Source organism: Macrobrachium rosenbergii, chromosome 29 (assembly GCF_040412425.1).
Source record: "Macrobrachium rosenbergii isolate ZJJX-2024 chromosome 29, ASM4041242v1, whole genome shotgun sequence".
Lineage (NCBI taxonomy): Eukaryota > Metazoa > Arthropoda > Malacostraca > Decapoda > Palaemonidae > Macrobrachium > Macrobrachium rosenbergii.
Window position 1 is genome coordinate 26649268 of NC_089769.1, and position 18170 is coordinate 26667437.

At 34.2% G+C, this 18170-nt stretch overlaps 1 protein-coding gene across 1 annotated transcript in view; it reads right to left on the bottom strand.

Moving 5' to 3' along the window:
* Nucleotides 1-966: 966 nt before the first annotated feature.
* Nucleotides 967-18170, bottom strand: part of LOC136854441 (DE-cadherin-like) — a 164846-nt gene continuing 147642 nt past the window's right edge. The window contains 1 exon segment of the mRNA XM_067130734.1: nt 967-3756. Coding sequence (XP_066986835.1) covers nt 3245-3756 — 512 coding nt within the window. The 3' untranslated portion in view covers nt 967-3244.

Below are 18170 nucleotides of genomic sequence, written 5' to 3' on the forward strand. Positions count from 1 at the left end.
ACTGTGCTGTACATGCAGACAAGCAGAATAATACAGCGTAATTTTGCTTTCTTTCGAGACCTATGAGTACAGTGGAATCTGCACCACATTAAGCAAAGGTTATATCTAGAAATGTCTAAAGTCACTGAAATGTGCAAACTCCACTGAATTATACAGTGGCTTCTGCCATTGACTATCCAGAAAAGATGTTCACATTTTCACAAAAAAATATACATTTTTCTACTAAACTAAATGATTTCATTATTATTTTCTAGGCTACTGCACAATAAACATTTTAATGAGTTACATAACTGGAATATCAGGCAATAACAAAAGATACCTTTGCACTTCTATTTATTATACACTTTGTTTCATAAACTTATGAAAGCATACGTAATGTTCAAATTCATATAACAAGCGGTTATATCATTGTACGCTGGAAAAAAATAAACATCCCTTTGTGTTTCGTAACGTAATAATTCAGTTTCCAAAATTTTAAGTTATTCGAAATGTTTCATGATATACACAGCATCATTGACAAATTTTAAGGGTAAAGATGCATTTAAGATTAAAATGTTATTTATTTATCTATTTGAAGTCTTCAAATCTGTTTTTAAAGAAGAGTACATGAAGGAAGATATCAAGGCAGTGTAGAAGGACATATACAGTATACATACAGTATATGTGCATACATGCATACATACATTATACATACATATATGTGTATATATACATATATATGTATGTATATATATAATATATATATATATATATATATATATATATATATATATATATATATATATATATATATATATATATATATATATATATATGGACATATATACGAATACATACATACATCCATATATATATATATATATATATATATATATATATATATATATATATAACAGTATATATATATATATATATATATATATATATATGTATACAGTATATATATATATGCATAGGGATGCATATGTATATATATACAAACATGTATATTTTCAATATATTTGTAATAGCTACAGAAACTTCTTCACTTTTAGATTATCTTAAGCCCTTTGGATATGCTTGTCACTGCAAAGCTTTGGAATCTAATGAAGGTTTTGCTGTGATGAGCATATCTGGATAATGTGAGGAAATCGAGGAGTTAAGAGGTCACTGTGGCTATCAAAAGCACATCTATATCTGGTAAAAGTGACTAGATGACTTTACGCACACACACATACACACACACACGCATGCATATACATACATACATACATATTGAACCCAGCGTAAATGGGGGAAAGGACATTGAGGAAGAAAGTTTAATATTAGTTTACCCTGACCATAATTCACTTTTTTATCCTTACCTGTAAAACAAAGTTATGCAATTACAGATACCTTACTTGCTGTCAAGGTCTTAACAGACCGTTAGTAATTTCTAACTCCTCTCCACAGGCGTAGAGCTGAATTTCATTAGCAAGTGAGCTTGCACATCAAAATCTTGCTTCATACTGGGATGAAACTAGTGCAGCTTCTTAAGAATTAAGTTATCTCACACTGAAAGAAGCGCAAACTTTAACTGGGCCACACTTCCCTTTGTCAAGTCATCGTAATTATTCTATGCCGTTTCAGCAGGTATGGTTGAAGATTTCCACCCAAAATGCTTTACTTTAAAACTATAAGTAGTCACAGTACCCTACCTTAAACTTCTCATGGTATTATGGGCAATGCAATAAGGAGCGAAATCTACATGGGGGAACGGTGAGGGTGCGGGGTTGGGTGGTCCTGATATACTCGTATGTAATTCTTTAGAGAGCGCTTTCGATGGCCTGCTTAGTCCTCTTCATTTATTAGAGGATGACACTTTCCTAAGTCCTCGGTATAGATTTTGAATGTTGTTGACAGAAATAATGATCGTGGATTTCCTCTTTAAATTCACTAACTTATGCAATTTCACTAGAGACTATGGCAAAGTAGTCCGCTTTCAATACTGCTTTGTAGTCATAGACATCAATTACGCCTCTGTACATGAAGCAAACATTTTCCAGTAACCCTCAGTCACACAAGAAATGCCTCAAAACATTACCGTTACTTCCACCTCGATTGCTTCGCCATAGTTACACTAGATTATTTTGTGGATTCATCAGTTGTCTAGAGAGTCATGGTGTACTTTCAATTCACTCCCCCGTAACTGCTGGAGGTTCTTTTTTGGGCTCCTCAGCCATCACAAGAGCAGGCTTAAATTGTTCCTCTGTAACGGTTGCGTATCTTTAAAGTTACTCTGTAGGCACGGAGGGCACGCACTCAATGTTTTCACTGAAGCTGCAGTAAACAATGAATCAGATTTCTACCTGAGCCACACCAAAAAAGTAAGCATGATATACATATTTAAATGCAATTACAGTTAATATATGGAGCATTTTTGAATATTGCAGTTACTGTGTAGGGCCATTGTACTTACACAGACCTGGTGAATGTGACCAGTTAGTGTTAAAATATGGAATACTGTAATTTTATACTTATTACCCCGGACCATTATAAACTTATCAGTACGATAGTTTAATATAAATTCTAGTACATTAGAATATGAAGTTTGGTCAATGTTCCAGTATTCCATTGCAGCTTAAAAAGGCAATTTATTCAGTATTCCAGTAACATAAATATGTTACAGAATTAATGCCATCGTATAATACATTCAACATTTCTGCGTTTCCAGAACACATGCTCCGCTATGACCGCTTACGATTACATAAATGTTCCAGTGCGATGGCAAAAGACTCGTATTAATGTTCCGGTGCACAATAGCAAGCATATCTTAAATATGTTCAAGCACATGCTTTCGCGGACTTTGTCAGTCATTGCAGGGACAAGTGATCATTTTATATGCTTTTAACGTTCATGCGATGTTCATGTTTGTGACATGGCCCATAGAAGGCAAGTCAAGGAAGAGATTAAGATGAAGTATTAATAAAAAAAGAAGGACACCTGTCAGCAATTAAATTCTTTTTCATGTACTGCATCAACCATTCACTGAATGACAGACAGCAATATTTGGTTTTTTAACGGTACTTAGAGAAAAAATATGGTTAAAGCATTCTCTGTCTTTTAAATGCTGTGGACTAGAAGACACGTTTTACATACCATTCAATTATTCATTAACAGCTTAAAAGAACTTATAAACACATTTCACCAGAGCGTTATTGAGCTGAGAAGAGTATCAAAGAATAGATTACAATGGAAAAAAACTGTCCATACTGTTGTTACTAAATCAGCACCGCGTCTCCCTGCATTTCGGTCTGGTGATGGTCGACCTGCTGATAGTTTCACGACACTCCTTCGACAGCTTTGGTTTTTGACCATCGTCTTCAGCAGTGTCCAGCTTGACAATACTTTTAGAAGGACCTTTCAAGACAGATGTCACTGGCTCCCGACACTCCCTTTGCATCAACGGACTCCCAACGTTTCTCGCAAGTCGAGGCGAGGAGGGAGTCGAAGAAGGAGAACCAGTGACGCTCTTCTTCTTCAGAGGAGCAGAGAGAGTGTAGCAGTTCGTAGTTTCATTCGGTGCGAAACTGACGGAACGCTTCTTGGCCTTAGCACTGATGCTGGGCGTTGCTGGTGTGGGAGCCATCTTCTTCTTCTTCTCCTTTGGGAAATCTGGGAATTCGTACTCGCTGTCTTCTTCTTGGTCCGATTCTCTTCCATAAATCTGAGCGATCTTTTCGAAGCGCTGACCCCAGTCGTTCTTATAATCGAAGGGAACGTCGCTCTTGGAGGATTCTGTTGTGGAATGGATGCTTAGAATTAGAAATGATTACGAACAGTATTCAAAGATTATAAAATTATCCAGTATATTACTATGTCATCTGGAATATATTAATATAACAGCGGTTTTGAAATGTGAGTTCTTACAAAGTCTGATAAATTTCAGATTTATGGTAATTAGCACATAAAACAAGATACAATGATAGGTGCATTAAAAAAATATTAAACGCTTCACAGTACACAAATAAAGTAATAAAAGTTTAACAACCGTGGTTTCCAGGGAAACTATACTAGAAGTGAAAATAATTTTTTTCTCTGGGGGTGCCACCAGATCGTTACTCTGAAAACAGTTATCAAAAGTCACTGATTTGTAAGGGAAAATGAACTTTAACACGGGAATAATCTGCAGCGCCCATAAGCATGAAAACCTGGAAATCGTGTGAGACAGTGTCCCTCATAAAATCATAAATATTAAAAAATAACTTCATGACATTCAAAATAACGTAAAGTTTGACAATCCAATGAAATGAATAAAATATAAAAATGAATGATATAATATATATATATATATATATATATATATATATATATATATATATATATATATATATATATATATATATATATATATATATATATATATATATATATATATATATAAATATATATGTATATATACATACATACATATATATTATAATTTATTTTTTACCATAAACTTTTTCCTGTAGAGGTTGTGGTCCTAGGAGGCAGGAGGATGGTTTCCTGAGTAACATTTAGTGTAATTTCCACCGCAGAATGGCGAGGGCCTCCTTGCATTGGAGGCAGTGGTAGTCCATGTCGCTGTCGATGATTCTGGTATTCCTTACAACAATCTGCTGGCATTGTGGAGCATTGTCGTGTTCCCTCTTGCAGTGTTAGTACACCTTCCTTCATGCGGATGGATGGTGATCCTCTTAGAGAGGCGAGTCATTGTAATACCAATGTGAGAATGGTGGCACCCATACTCTAGGCATAATAATCGGTAGACCACTCCTCTCCTCTTCATGGGATCGCTGCTGATGAAGGGGTTGCTCTTCATGAGGTACTGGGCATTCCTCCAATCCTTATAACACATCATAAGGTCGACCTTCCCTGCATATACCCCTGGTGCTATTCACTCCTTTCAATGGTAGCAAGGCCTATCGAAATGCCTGACTAATAAGTGAACTTTGGACAGCTGCTTTATAATTTATCTGATGTAAAGAAGAAACTTAGACAACAAGCTGAGAAGGCAAAATATAAGCTTAATGTCGTACAGAGTTCCATTCTTTTCAGTGAAGTTTGCCTCAAAGATGGTTTTCTTCCAGAAGAAACGATATACATGATCCCTGAAAGGGTCTACATAGACGATTCCACCCCGACATTGAACTCCCCAGAAGTATCACTATGGTGCCTGCTCGAGATCTGCATTAAGGGGGCCCCATTCATCAGTCAACTAAGGCAAATGTGGACGCAGATTGATGGCGTAGACATGGATTCTCCTCTTGGTGTACTGTTTGCCAACTCTTATACGGGGGTTGTTGAGCCGCGTGTCTTCAGCAGGATATCCAGACCAGCTGTACACGTTTGGTATGTCGATGACACCTTCATCAACGTCGCCAACAAAAATGAACTGGAGACACTCAGGCACACATTTGAGGAGGAATCGCTTCTCTGCTTCATGTGGGAGAGAAGTGTGGATGGCATCCTTTCCTTTTTGGATGTCCATGTCGAAAGGACTCCTCAAAGTTTTTACAGGCAGGTCCATCGTAAGCCCACCGACAATGGCAATAGTGAATATCGAGAGAAAATTTAAACCCTTGGCCATGAATGCCTACGTTCATCATAACCTCTCACAGCGTTCTTCTTGGATTACCACTTCTGGTGAGCTCAAACACACCTCCCAAACCCTGATGGATAACAGACATTCTTACAGTCGGGTCGCAGGGCAATGAGAATTGCAGGACAGGTGGTATCATCATGAAAACCATGCCCTTACGAGTGAGAGACGACCATTAGACGGTTCTACAGAGGCGGCCCTGAAGAACATCACAGGCGCCCAAGTAAAAATCCACCAATGCAGACAAAAAAGTCGAACTTACAATATACTACAAGGGTCTGAAGACTGCCCAGTACCTCATGAGGCATAGCCCCATCGCTAGCGATGATCCTAATAAGAGGAAAGGCGTGGTTTACCAAATATCGTGTCCTGAGAATGGATGCTGCCGCTCGTACATCAGTATGACTACGACTCGACTTTTCAAGAAGATCGCCGTTCACCTGGCAGTATATCAGCACTACATCGGGGAACATGGTAATGTCCCCAAAGGCCAGTAGATGATAAGGAGTGAGAAAATCCTGGATGGCGACAATGACCATCGCTGCCTCTGATATAAGGAGGTCCTCACCATCTTCCAACAGAAATCATTGCTGAATGTTACCCAGGAAACCCTACTTCTCCCCCCTATCACTGTCAGGAGAACGGCAAGGCATGCCACTGGGATAACAACTCAGACAGTGTGCCGTATGACCAGAACTCCTGGGCTACACTGGTGGGCTGGACTCTCCCAGATGAGTCATTCTGCTCCCAGCCAAAAGAAGCAAACCCCCCAGGTCCCCCAGCTTTGACAACCAATGAAAAATCGCCAAAGAAAGTTTTTGTAAGCCCGCTTGTGGGCATAAATATGGCACAGATGTGACCTTGGCTTCATTCGCCTTTAGAGTATGGTAGAAAGCTCTACTGAAAGTTAAGGAATAAATGAAGTTTGAACAGCTACTGTATGATTTGCCTTCTGCTACAAAGAAACTCATTTGAGAGATTGAAAAACTACACTACCAGCTAATGGGCATCCAGACGGCCATACTGTTCAATGAAATTTGTTTGAGAGAGGGGTCTCCTTCCGAAATAATAATAATAATAATAATAATAATAATAATAATAATAATAATAATAATACTGATTAGCCAAAGCCGAAAAGCATGGAGGCTAAGTTAACCCAAACTACTTTACGGAAGTGAAGTGCTGATGCTGAATGTGAATGAATGAAAAAAGTTTGAAACTAGTGTAACAAATGGACAGGAAGAGAAATTAAATATAAATATCTAGGAGAGATAAATTTCTGATAGAAGAAATGAACGGGAAAAAGTCATATAAGAATTTCCCAGTTGTATGAAAAGGAGAGAAATATAATGACGGAAAACAAGTAAAATAACGAAATGGACTTTAATAAGAGGAGCATAATTTATAGGAAAATAGGAATTTAAAGAATTCATTAGTCCGTAAACAGTGCTTGATCTACTAACAAAAATATAGTCGTGAGGTTTTTTGCTGAATACGGTAACGATTGCCGAATGCGTTTACTGTCATATAAAGTAATAAAAGATTATTGCAGTAAACAAAAGAAAAAAACGGGTTTATTTAAATTCATCTGATTAATTTTAGTAAACGTTTCAGAAATAAACGACTTAATACTTTTTCCCATGAAATATGAAGTGAACACCACTTTCCTTCGGCATCAAGTGAAGTAAAGTGGTAGGCTTAACAGTTTCAACTAGTCGAGTGATCATTGAAAATCTTGTTCCGAAACGGTTCAGAATTTTCAATGAATAATACCTACATTAACATTCATGTGATGTCCTTGTTTTGGGATAGGTTACAGAACACTGATCAAGCACGAGCAATAGAACATTTAAAAGAAAGCAGGACAACAAATACATTTAATTAAATTCTCTTCCACGTACTGCATCAGTCACCCGTTGAATGAGTGGGTAAATTATCTTTCTACACAGCTCTCTTCACAGTCTTCAAATATAAATGAATGAGGTTGTTTGGTTAATTTAAACGAGTTACGGAATTTATAGTGAATTATTATAAAGTCATTGTCCTGGAAATGGTTCAGTTTTTTCGATGAACATTTGAGTCATTCCTACCAATTATTCAACACCGGAAAGCCCTCTCCAGCGATGACCATGAGGATTCACGACCAACTGCAGATAAATAAATTTATTTAAATATATGTATATATATACATACATATACATATATATATATTATATATTATATATATAAATATATATATATATATATATATATATATATATATATATATATATATATATATATATATATATATATATATATATATTTAAAGTCTTAAGAACATGTGTGTCAGGTATAACTTAACTTTAGAGGGTAATTATTGAAAATGACATGAAATGTCAGTGGAATAATATTATTCAGAAAAATGAAAAAGGAAGGATAACAGTGTCTAGAATTTCGTCATACTTCCTTAAATTAACAAAGTTTTTAAAACTAACATACTTATAACTAAAATAAGCCGAATCTGTCTCATTTCTTTTCGAGACATATTTCACGCTCGTGATTTTGTTCACAAAGAGAGTACGCTCTACCAAAATCATATTAGGTAAAGTAAGCTTAAAAAAACTCGATCCTGCCATATTAACAATGAATGTTTTCGACTTAGTAAATAATAATAATAATAATAATAATAATAATAATAATAATAATAATAATAATAATAATAATAATAATAATAACAAGGAAAAGAACGAAATTTTCAGAATGCTATACAATGTAAAGTACAGAGTATGAAGCTAAACACTTCACCTGAAAATTCCGAAGTTGCATCAGGAAAGCAGCACCCACCACAAGAACAAGAAATCACAGCTTCATAGACACTGTAATTGTAATTTAATAAAACGAAAAAATTTTTCCTTATTAATTAAATTTCACACATATTTTCCAGTTCCAAGACCATAGCTGAATCTTAACGTGAAGAAATTTTCACAATGCTAACCCAATAATTGATTTCAACTTATAACTCAAATACATCAGCCATTCTCTTACATTAACTATTCTACTCATCTTTCACTGCCAAATGTTTGGTTAAGTGATGCTGAGATGTGACAATAATGAAAGCAATGAATGGGTGACTGAAAAGAAAAGGATAATAATTGGATAGGGAGAGAAAACCACGTCCTCAAAAAACAATTGAGATTTAAATCAAAGCAGGTTAAGCAAGAGCCCAAAAATCGTTGAATGACAAAACGTTACGGTAGAAAAGTAAGAAAAAAAGAAAGAAAGAAAAAGAAAATAGCAAAGCAATAGTTTTGTCTTTCAGTGGAATTTATGACGTTATAACGCTTGTGAATGTTATGGCGTTCCTTAAATTAAGGACCTCAAAAAATGTTCGTGTTTTCGGAGTTTAACTAATCGCAACATAACTTTCCTTACTCGATGAGAGAAGTCTTTGGAAGTGACAACTGTCACTGGTAAAGAAACTAAAACTTCGAGCCCGTGCAACACCACGACCGTTAAACGTTATGGCGTCGTATCTCGCTCTGAGAACCCAGACGGAAGATAGATAATTGTCGCCAGGGAAGGTATTGCAACAAATATCTTGCCCCGGATGTATGGGAGGGATGAAGTTTCTGGATGACCAGCAGTGACAAAGATGCCGGGAGAAGAATGGAATCGTTTGGTTTTAGAGGCCAACAGATCAAGGGGTAAGGTGATGGAGGAGAGGAATGATGACTGGGGGCAAAGTTGTGCATGACCTGGAGAGGAAGGCGATGGCTCCAAAGCAATTGATTGAAAGAATGATGTTGAGGTAAAAGGGAAGGAAATGTGGATGGAAGATTAAAAAGAGGAAGGTGAAGTAGTCTACAAGCAAATAGAGCTGGAAAGCACTCAGGAAAATGCGGCAAACACACACACCCACCCACCCACACACACACACACACACACACACATATATATATATATATATATATATATATATATATATATATATATATATATATATATATATAAAGCGTATATTTTAATAATTAAAAAGTTATATAAAATATAAACAGAGTATATGACTACAACGGAGTGAAAACTCTTTCGATTTATTTAATGCATTCACATAGAGCCGAAGGATCTTGCACTTCTTTGTTTCAGTTAATGGCCTAATATATATATATATATATATATATATATATATATATATATATATATATATATATATATATATATATATATATATACATATAGATAGATATATATTTCATACATATAAATATATCTGTATTAGCTGATCTGTATCATATCAATGTTATAAAAATATTAGGCCTTCATGAAAAAGGAAAATAACAATAACTATTCACTTTACAAACAATATCCAATCTTCTCTTTTCTACTATTTTTATTATTGCCAAAAACAGATATGCAGAACCCACCGTGATGATCTCAGATCCCTATGAATTCACTAAGGAAATTTTAACGGTCCGATTTATTGTGTCAGATTTTTCCTTATGCTTCTTCATAACCTGTTTACAGGATAATTTACATTTGCATTTCTCAAGTATTCACGTTATAAGTAAATGTTAAGAGGAAAGTCAGCTTTTAAAGTGAAAAAGGAAAAAGTGCTCTAAAAAAATTATCGACTTCACATCAAGGAAACATTTTTTTGTGAGAGCACTGAACGGTTACAGAAAATACACCAATAGGGTCAAAATAAAAAAGTCAAGACCACAGAAAAGGAAAACGGGAAATAAGCAGTGAGATTAAAAGCAAATTTGAAAACAATATAAAAGAATAGTCGTAGATTTTTAAGTTGAGCAAAATAAAACTTGAATATGTAAGAAACTACACATGATCACAAGGACAGAAGAAAACGGATCCAACAAAATCCAAGGTAAAAATACATGAAGACACATTGTAAGGCGCCTGTGTATTGCAGGAATCCATTTGCGTGAAATCTTCCAAGAGAATAACTTAAAAGAAAGACAAAAGGCTTTAAAGATCTATCCCTGGAGTTTAAAAAGTGACCAAAAGAGCCAGAACATTAACAAAGACATTCAATGTTGTTAAAGTAAAAGTTTTCGCTGTTTTCAGTCGGCTAGAGTTTCTTCTTCCTTTTCTTCTTTTATTTTCTTCAGTTTCTACCACGCACTTATATTCCTAAAGAAAGGGATGATCTCCCCCCCCACCGTGTATGTATATAAATAAATAAATATATATTATGTATATACATACATACATACATACATACATACATACATACATACATACATACATATATATATATATATATATATATATATATATATATACATATATATATATTATATTATATACATATATAAATATATATGTAGAATCTACTGGTCACTTTTTACCAGGTATATATGCCATTGTAATAGCCACATTTCCCTCTTAACTTCTCGAATTCTTTGCACTTTTATAGATACGCTTGTCACTACAAAGCCTTAAGATCCAAGGGCAAGAAATATGAGGAAATTATGATGTCCGATAGCGGTGAACGAACCTATGTTCCATAATTATAACGAGGTCACGTTGCCAACCTGACCAGTATCTTGGATCTTAAGGCTTTATAGTGACAAGTGTATCCAAAAAAAACCGCAAAGAATTCGAGAAGTCAAGAGGGCATTGTGGCCATTACAACTGATATATATATATATATATATATATATATATATATATATATATATATATATATATATATATATATATATATATATATATGAAAAAAGAAAAACCAAAACAAGCTAACAATCACTTGAATTCCTTAGCTGCTGAATCAAGCATGAATCCTCAACAGAGGAAATATTCACAGCTTATATTTAAATATATACCTCATTAACATCGAGTCGACCTTTAGTCATATACTGTTATAATCACATCTCCTGTATGAACTCACGCACTTGCTCGATAGTGAGGCTGCTAAACTGCAACAACTCTTCAGCATCATGTAGCTAACATGTTCTGTACCTCCATCTCCTCTTAATTTTAGATGTTCTGGTTTAAGCATGTAACCACCTTCCCACCCCCTTCTCACACACCCCTTCCTATCAGGGCTGAACTTGAATGGCATCGGGAGTGTCACTATTCAACTCAGCGACCTCGAAAACTATAGATTAGACACTAATATCTGTTGTTTTCTGTAATTTTTACATTTCATCCCCTTCCCCCCGTGGTGCCAGTGATGTCTTACGCCCACAGTGTTCTTTCCCAGATGATAAGTCATATGTACACCAAGTTTGGTTGAGAATGCTCAATGCATTTTAGAGCATATGTGGAACACACACACATACATCCATTTATTTTATATATATAATGAGTGCAGGTGTATCTGTGTTCATGCCTGATATACACGAACTCTTGCAATAGTCAGCGATCTTGCAGGTGGAAGGTATGTGACCCAGGGCATCTGCTAATTCAGCACCTTTTGCACAGTCACCTTTGAAATACAGCAGGTGTCAGTGACACGTGTTCAGGATTGAAGCTTCTAGAACCTTTTGTCCTATTTTAATCAGATTTCTAGGTGTGTCAAAGGAAGTGTGCATTCGCGTGTGCATTGTGAAAACCGCTAGGTGCGAGGGACTCTTGTGAAGGGTTACACATTTGTTTCTGAAGAGCCAAAGCAGAAAGACGTGCTAGAACGCTCAGGAACTGCAATTCCCTTTTTGCTGCAAGGGTATGTTGAACTTAGAAAATGACAGACTTTTCCAGTGTTTAATTTCCAATACTTAACTCACAGTGTTTATGTCTTTATTTCTTTCTGATATGCTTTCTGTGTGATATGAACTGAATGAGTTCTGATTTTAATGGGAATTGGTTTGTTCATTACAGATGTTTTGAAGTGGGTGGAAACCATAATCAGTCATGGCATAAAGCCACCTAAAATGAACTGGTGACAAAAGACACATAATCACAATGGAGACTAATCAAAGTTTGGGAGTTGAAACGGGGAAGAATCCCATTTATAATTTTGGTGTCCATTAATATTTTTTTTTGGGGAAGATGTTCCTTTATCATTTTCATTCCTTTTTAACATTTTTCTTATTTATCATGTTTTTAACTTGCTATATGTCAGGTTCACAGAATAAACTATTTTTGTAGAACACGGTTTGATTTACATACACATTTGTTATACGGAGTTTAGTTTCCCAGCAGAGAGAGAGAGAGAGAGAGAGAGAGAGAGAGAGAGAGAGAGAGAGGTCCTCCAGAGATCCAATGAGAGAGGTAAGTATCTTCCTTCCATGTATCCAATGCCAACCTTTCGATATATATAAGTATCTTCCTTCCATGTATGGGGGAATATATATATATATATATATATATATATATATATATATATAATGTATATATATATATATATATATATATATATATATATATATATATATATATATATATATATATATATATATATATATATATATATACATATATATCAAATATATCAAATATAAGGATCAAAATGCCAAAATGTAGAAAATAAAGGCTATATTTCAGAGACCAAACTGTCTCTCTCCTCAGGCAAATAGTGAATGAGAAAAGTTACAGAAAAGCGGTCCATAGGTCAAACGTTACGCCACTCCACTTGGCAATTTCTCTTTAATCTTCTTAATCGTTGGCTGGAGGAAGATTATCTGTAATATCTGAATTCCAGGCGCCTCTTGAAAGATTCATGTTTAATCAAAGCTGATTCCACCATCTGGCTTTAGAACCGACAATTGCTGCTATAAATTATACGAGACATACTCCAGTTTATTCTGTGATTATTGTTATTTATGAGGATAAAAATACCTGAGATCTGCTGTCCGTACCTAATGAACGTTTATGCTGTATTAATCTGTCTGTGTCAACGTCTTAATCCTGTCCAGGCGTGGGATTTATATTTTGTTTATAAAGCTTTGTCTCTTATCTTTACAGATATGAAGCCATATATATCACCTTATTTCTCTGTTGACAGCTGAATGGTCATATCGATCGATAATCAGTCTCTAAACAAAAGACCCTGTTCGAATCTCGTAGATGCAAATCATTCCCAAGGTTCAGTGAATTCGAAATTAAGCGACGTTTTATGGATTAATATTTGCGAGTATGAAAAGTTATCAATATATAAGAGACAAAATTTATATAATTATATATATATACACACATATCCACTATTATGTATATATATATATATATATATATATATATATATATATATATATATATTATATATATATATATATATATATATATATATATATATATATATATATATATATATATATATATATATTTCGAACCGAAACCTAGGACCTAAAATTCCAGGGAAATAGGAAAAATAGACAAGGTGTAAAAAAAAGGAAAATAAATACCAGAACCAAAAACCTGCGTGCAAGAGCACCAGCAAAATGTCCATAAATATTTCCTGGTCAATGATGTACTCCGAGAGTCACTTGGGTACGTTTAGAATTTGCAGAAAGGTGTCGTTAACACTGCAGTAACTTCACAGAAACTTGAAATCTCGAGACAAAAGAGTTTCAGTAATAATGGTACTACTAGCTGTTGTTTGGGAAACACAGAGAAAGACAGAATTTCGAATTTAGCGACAAAATAAGTTTCCCTAATAATGGTACCATTCGACACTATTGTTGAGAGAGAGAGAGAGAGAGAGAGAGAGAGAGAGAGAGAGAGAGAGAGAGAGAGAGAGAGAGAGAGAGAGAGAGAGGACAGCTCTTCCCAGGAGCCTCTATCCTAAAGAAACTGAATTTATGAAGGGCCACAAACATGCGTATAAGCAAAGTGAGTTAATGAACAAGATGAGGGAATAAACATGGACCAAGGCCGATTTTAGAGGGCAGGATGCACTTTATTTTCCACACATGAGGAATAGGAATGCTGCAGAAATATAATTTTTATTGGATATTTACAAGGGTGAGTGGTTTTACAACGAATTTCGTGATTATGAATATTTCAGCAGCTAAAAGGCGTTCCTTCCGACTGCCTTAACTTTTCCAGTGCAGCTTTCATCTTTAAGAGGATATTCCCCCCGAGATATTGTTCCTTGCTTTGAATCTTCGTGCTTCCCACTTTTTTCTAGCTTCACTGCTCTACAAGTTCCACCTCTCTCTGTGTTCCCAGACTTACAAATTTCTCTATGAACTGAGCCTAAAGCCACTTCTTCCAAAGCGTATTCAAATTTACTTTTTAAATGTTTTCTCTGCCATCTGTGCATTCATCATTATCTTCATCTCATTTTAGATATCTTTTTTTAGAGACCAACTTCCCGGTTCTCACTTTGTCCATGAAGCGAATTCTTTACTAGTTGTCAGTGATAATTGTATAAACACGAATGGGCAATCAATTACAGGCATAAACTGATAGACAGGCTGAATTTTGTTAGGAAGAAATCCACTTGCATCTTCCTAAGGTTCTCGTCAATCCATGTCGCCTATACCAGAAGAGGAGAGATTTATAAAGTTATTTTTCATTTTCGGTTCTGTTACCCATTAGAGTTTTACCTTCCAGAACGCCTAAGTATCTAAATAAGTTCATTCATCAGCTTATAAACTGAACTTGTGCAACTTTACTTATTCAAGCAATTACTGTGTGTAAAAAAAGATGAAGAAAACCGGGAAGGATTGCAGTCTTTTTATTTAATATATATATATATATATATATATATATATATATAATAAAAATACACACATATATATAAATATATGCATATATATATGTATAAATATATATATATGTATATATATATATATATATATATATATATATATATATATATATATTCATGATGATTTGCCTTGTAATATGTATATCATCCTATAGTTTTGATATATTTACACTTCTATTTATCATGTGTTATGTGTAATAATAATAATTGTTGAAATATCTTGTGTGGTGTAATGTCAGATCTCAAAAGAGTTAGCGATTTAGATAACTTAACAGCGTAATTTAGAATTAATGATATCTTTCTTGATAATAGCATAGTAGCGGGAGAGAGAAATTAGAGTTTTAGACCAGATGTGCCAACTGTCATCAGTTAAGATAAGCGAGCACTTTGTTTTGATTCACGTGTTGACAGGTCAGGAATAGCAATCGAGTCATGTTAAGATTTCTGTAAAAGCTTTGTTTCATACGAGAAGAAGACGAATGATTTCGCAATGTTACATATATTGTTCTGATTGCATCCAATATGATTTTCTGGTAAGACATGTACCTTTTGAGAAATATGAACAAGTGTTGTACTGAAGCACATGGCAATTGCGTCATGTTTAAGATTGCATTGCTCTGGTCACGTATTGTTCTAATAGCATCCCATATGATTTTTTTGTTTGAGTCACATACACCTTTTTGAGGGTAAAAGCACATCTTGATCGATTACGCCATCTTCCTCTTCTAGATTTTTCTCTTGTATCTCGTTCCCAAAATACCTTAATGACGTCACCTGATTGTTTCATTTCCTACTGGAATCCTAAAGTTTGTTCATTCTGATTTCAGAGACTGTTAGTGTTGGTTTCCTCTCTCTCTCTCTCTCTTCAAAAGAGAGAAATTTTAACGTAAAATATTTGTGGTCACTGATATTAAACTTAGCTTTTGAGATCTGAGTGTAGGAAAAGCGTATATATTTGGTAATGGCGCCATACAAAAAAAGTGTGTTTTGTGAATCTAAAGCAGCTGCATTTCAAGTGATTTTGCGAATGTTTTCACATGCTTGTGTAAGGTAAAGTGAATATTACCTGCTATAATAATGTATATTAGGGAAATTTTGCCTTAGTGACATTATTACTGGTAAATCTTTTGTGTATTTTTTGTGTGTTATTGTGTTTGCAATCTCTTGATTTTTCACATTTCATATATTGGTGATTTAACATTTATTTACTTAGCAATTTAAATATTTTTTAATAATTTAACATTGCATACTTCATTTAATTTCCATTAAGATTTTCTTTTGAAAACTTGAGTTAATTCTTTATAGTTGAAATTTTGCTTGATTAATTTAATTTCTTGATAAATTAAAGTTTTGTGACGTAGTTTTGTTTAATAATTTAGTTCAAGAATTAATTAAATTTTGTGTTTTTACAAGTAATAGTAAATTTTTTCAGATTGTGAATTCTAATTATAAATTTTGAATTTAAAAATAAATTTTTATATTTAATGCTTTTGTAAAAACAGTGAATAGGATTAACTGTGTGCATAAGGCAAAGTGATAAACATGTTTTGTTCCTTTAGTTTTGCTGAAGTGAATTAAGACCAGGGAAACAGTTAAAGTTTTTGATGGAGTGATGCCCTTTTACTCTAGTATATTTCTTGTTTAATTGTTGATACCTCACACTTGTTTTTATAAACTTAGTTTGATTTTTCACGTGACTGATGAAATTTTAAAGGATCACTGTTACCTTTACAGTACCCAGTCGTAATTATTATTGTTATGAGAGTTCAGGTATCTGGCTGAAGTGAGGTAAATTTTTGAATTCTGTGATTAGTTGTGTAATAACCAGGTACTTGGAACACATCATGACAATATATATATGCATATATATATATATATATATATATATATATATATATATATATATATATATATATATATATATATATATATATATATATACATATATATGATATATATATATATATATAAAACTCTATATATATAACTATATATTTATATATATATATATATATATATATATACCCATACATACTGTCTGACCAACCCAGCACTTCCCAGGAAATAGTTGCTGAATAACAACTGATAAACTCTCTGACATCTTCTCTTTCTCCTCCCAACACCCCCATCTACTCTCTGTCTCAACTTGGACTCTTTCCTGTTAAGATTGTTCTTCTCAGCTTTAATTACATTTAGATGCATTTCTGACATTTTATATTTCACCCCACCCCTCTTATCCCCCATTCCTATCAGGGCTGAACTTTGACTTAAAGGGCATTGGGAGTGTCACTCTTCATCTCAGCAACCTTGAAAACTATAGATTAGACACTAATATCTGTTGTTTTCATTTATTTTTATATGTCACCCCTTTCCCACCCCGCCTTCCTATCGGGTTGAACTTGGACTTGAAGGGTATCGAGAGTGTAAGTATTCAGCTCAGCAACCTTGAAAACTATAGATTAGACACTAATAACTGTTGTTTTCAGTTATTTTTACATGTCACCCCTTTCAGTCCCCTTCCCACCCCGCCTTCCTATCGGGTTGAACTTGGACTTAAAGGGTATCGAGAGTGTAAGTATTCAGCTCAGCGACCTCGAAAACTATGGATTAAGCACTAATATCTGTCGTTTTCGGTCATCTTTACATGTCACCCCCTTTCCACGCCCACCAGTGATGTCTTAACCCCACGGTATTCTTTCCCAGATGTAAGTCATATGTATAACAAGTTTTGTTGAAATTGTTCAATGCGTTTCAGCATTATGCTGGAACATACACGCACATACATATGTATATCCATTATATATATATATATATATATATATATATATATATATATATATATATATATATATATATATATATATATATATATATATATACACATATATATATATATATATATAAAAGACAAATTCG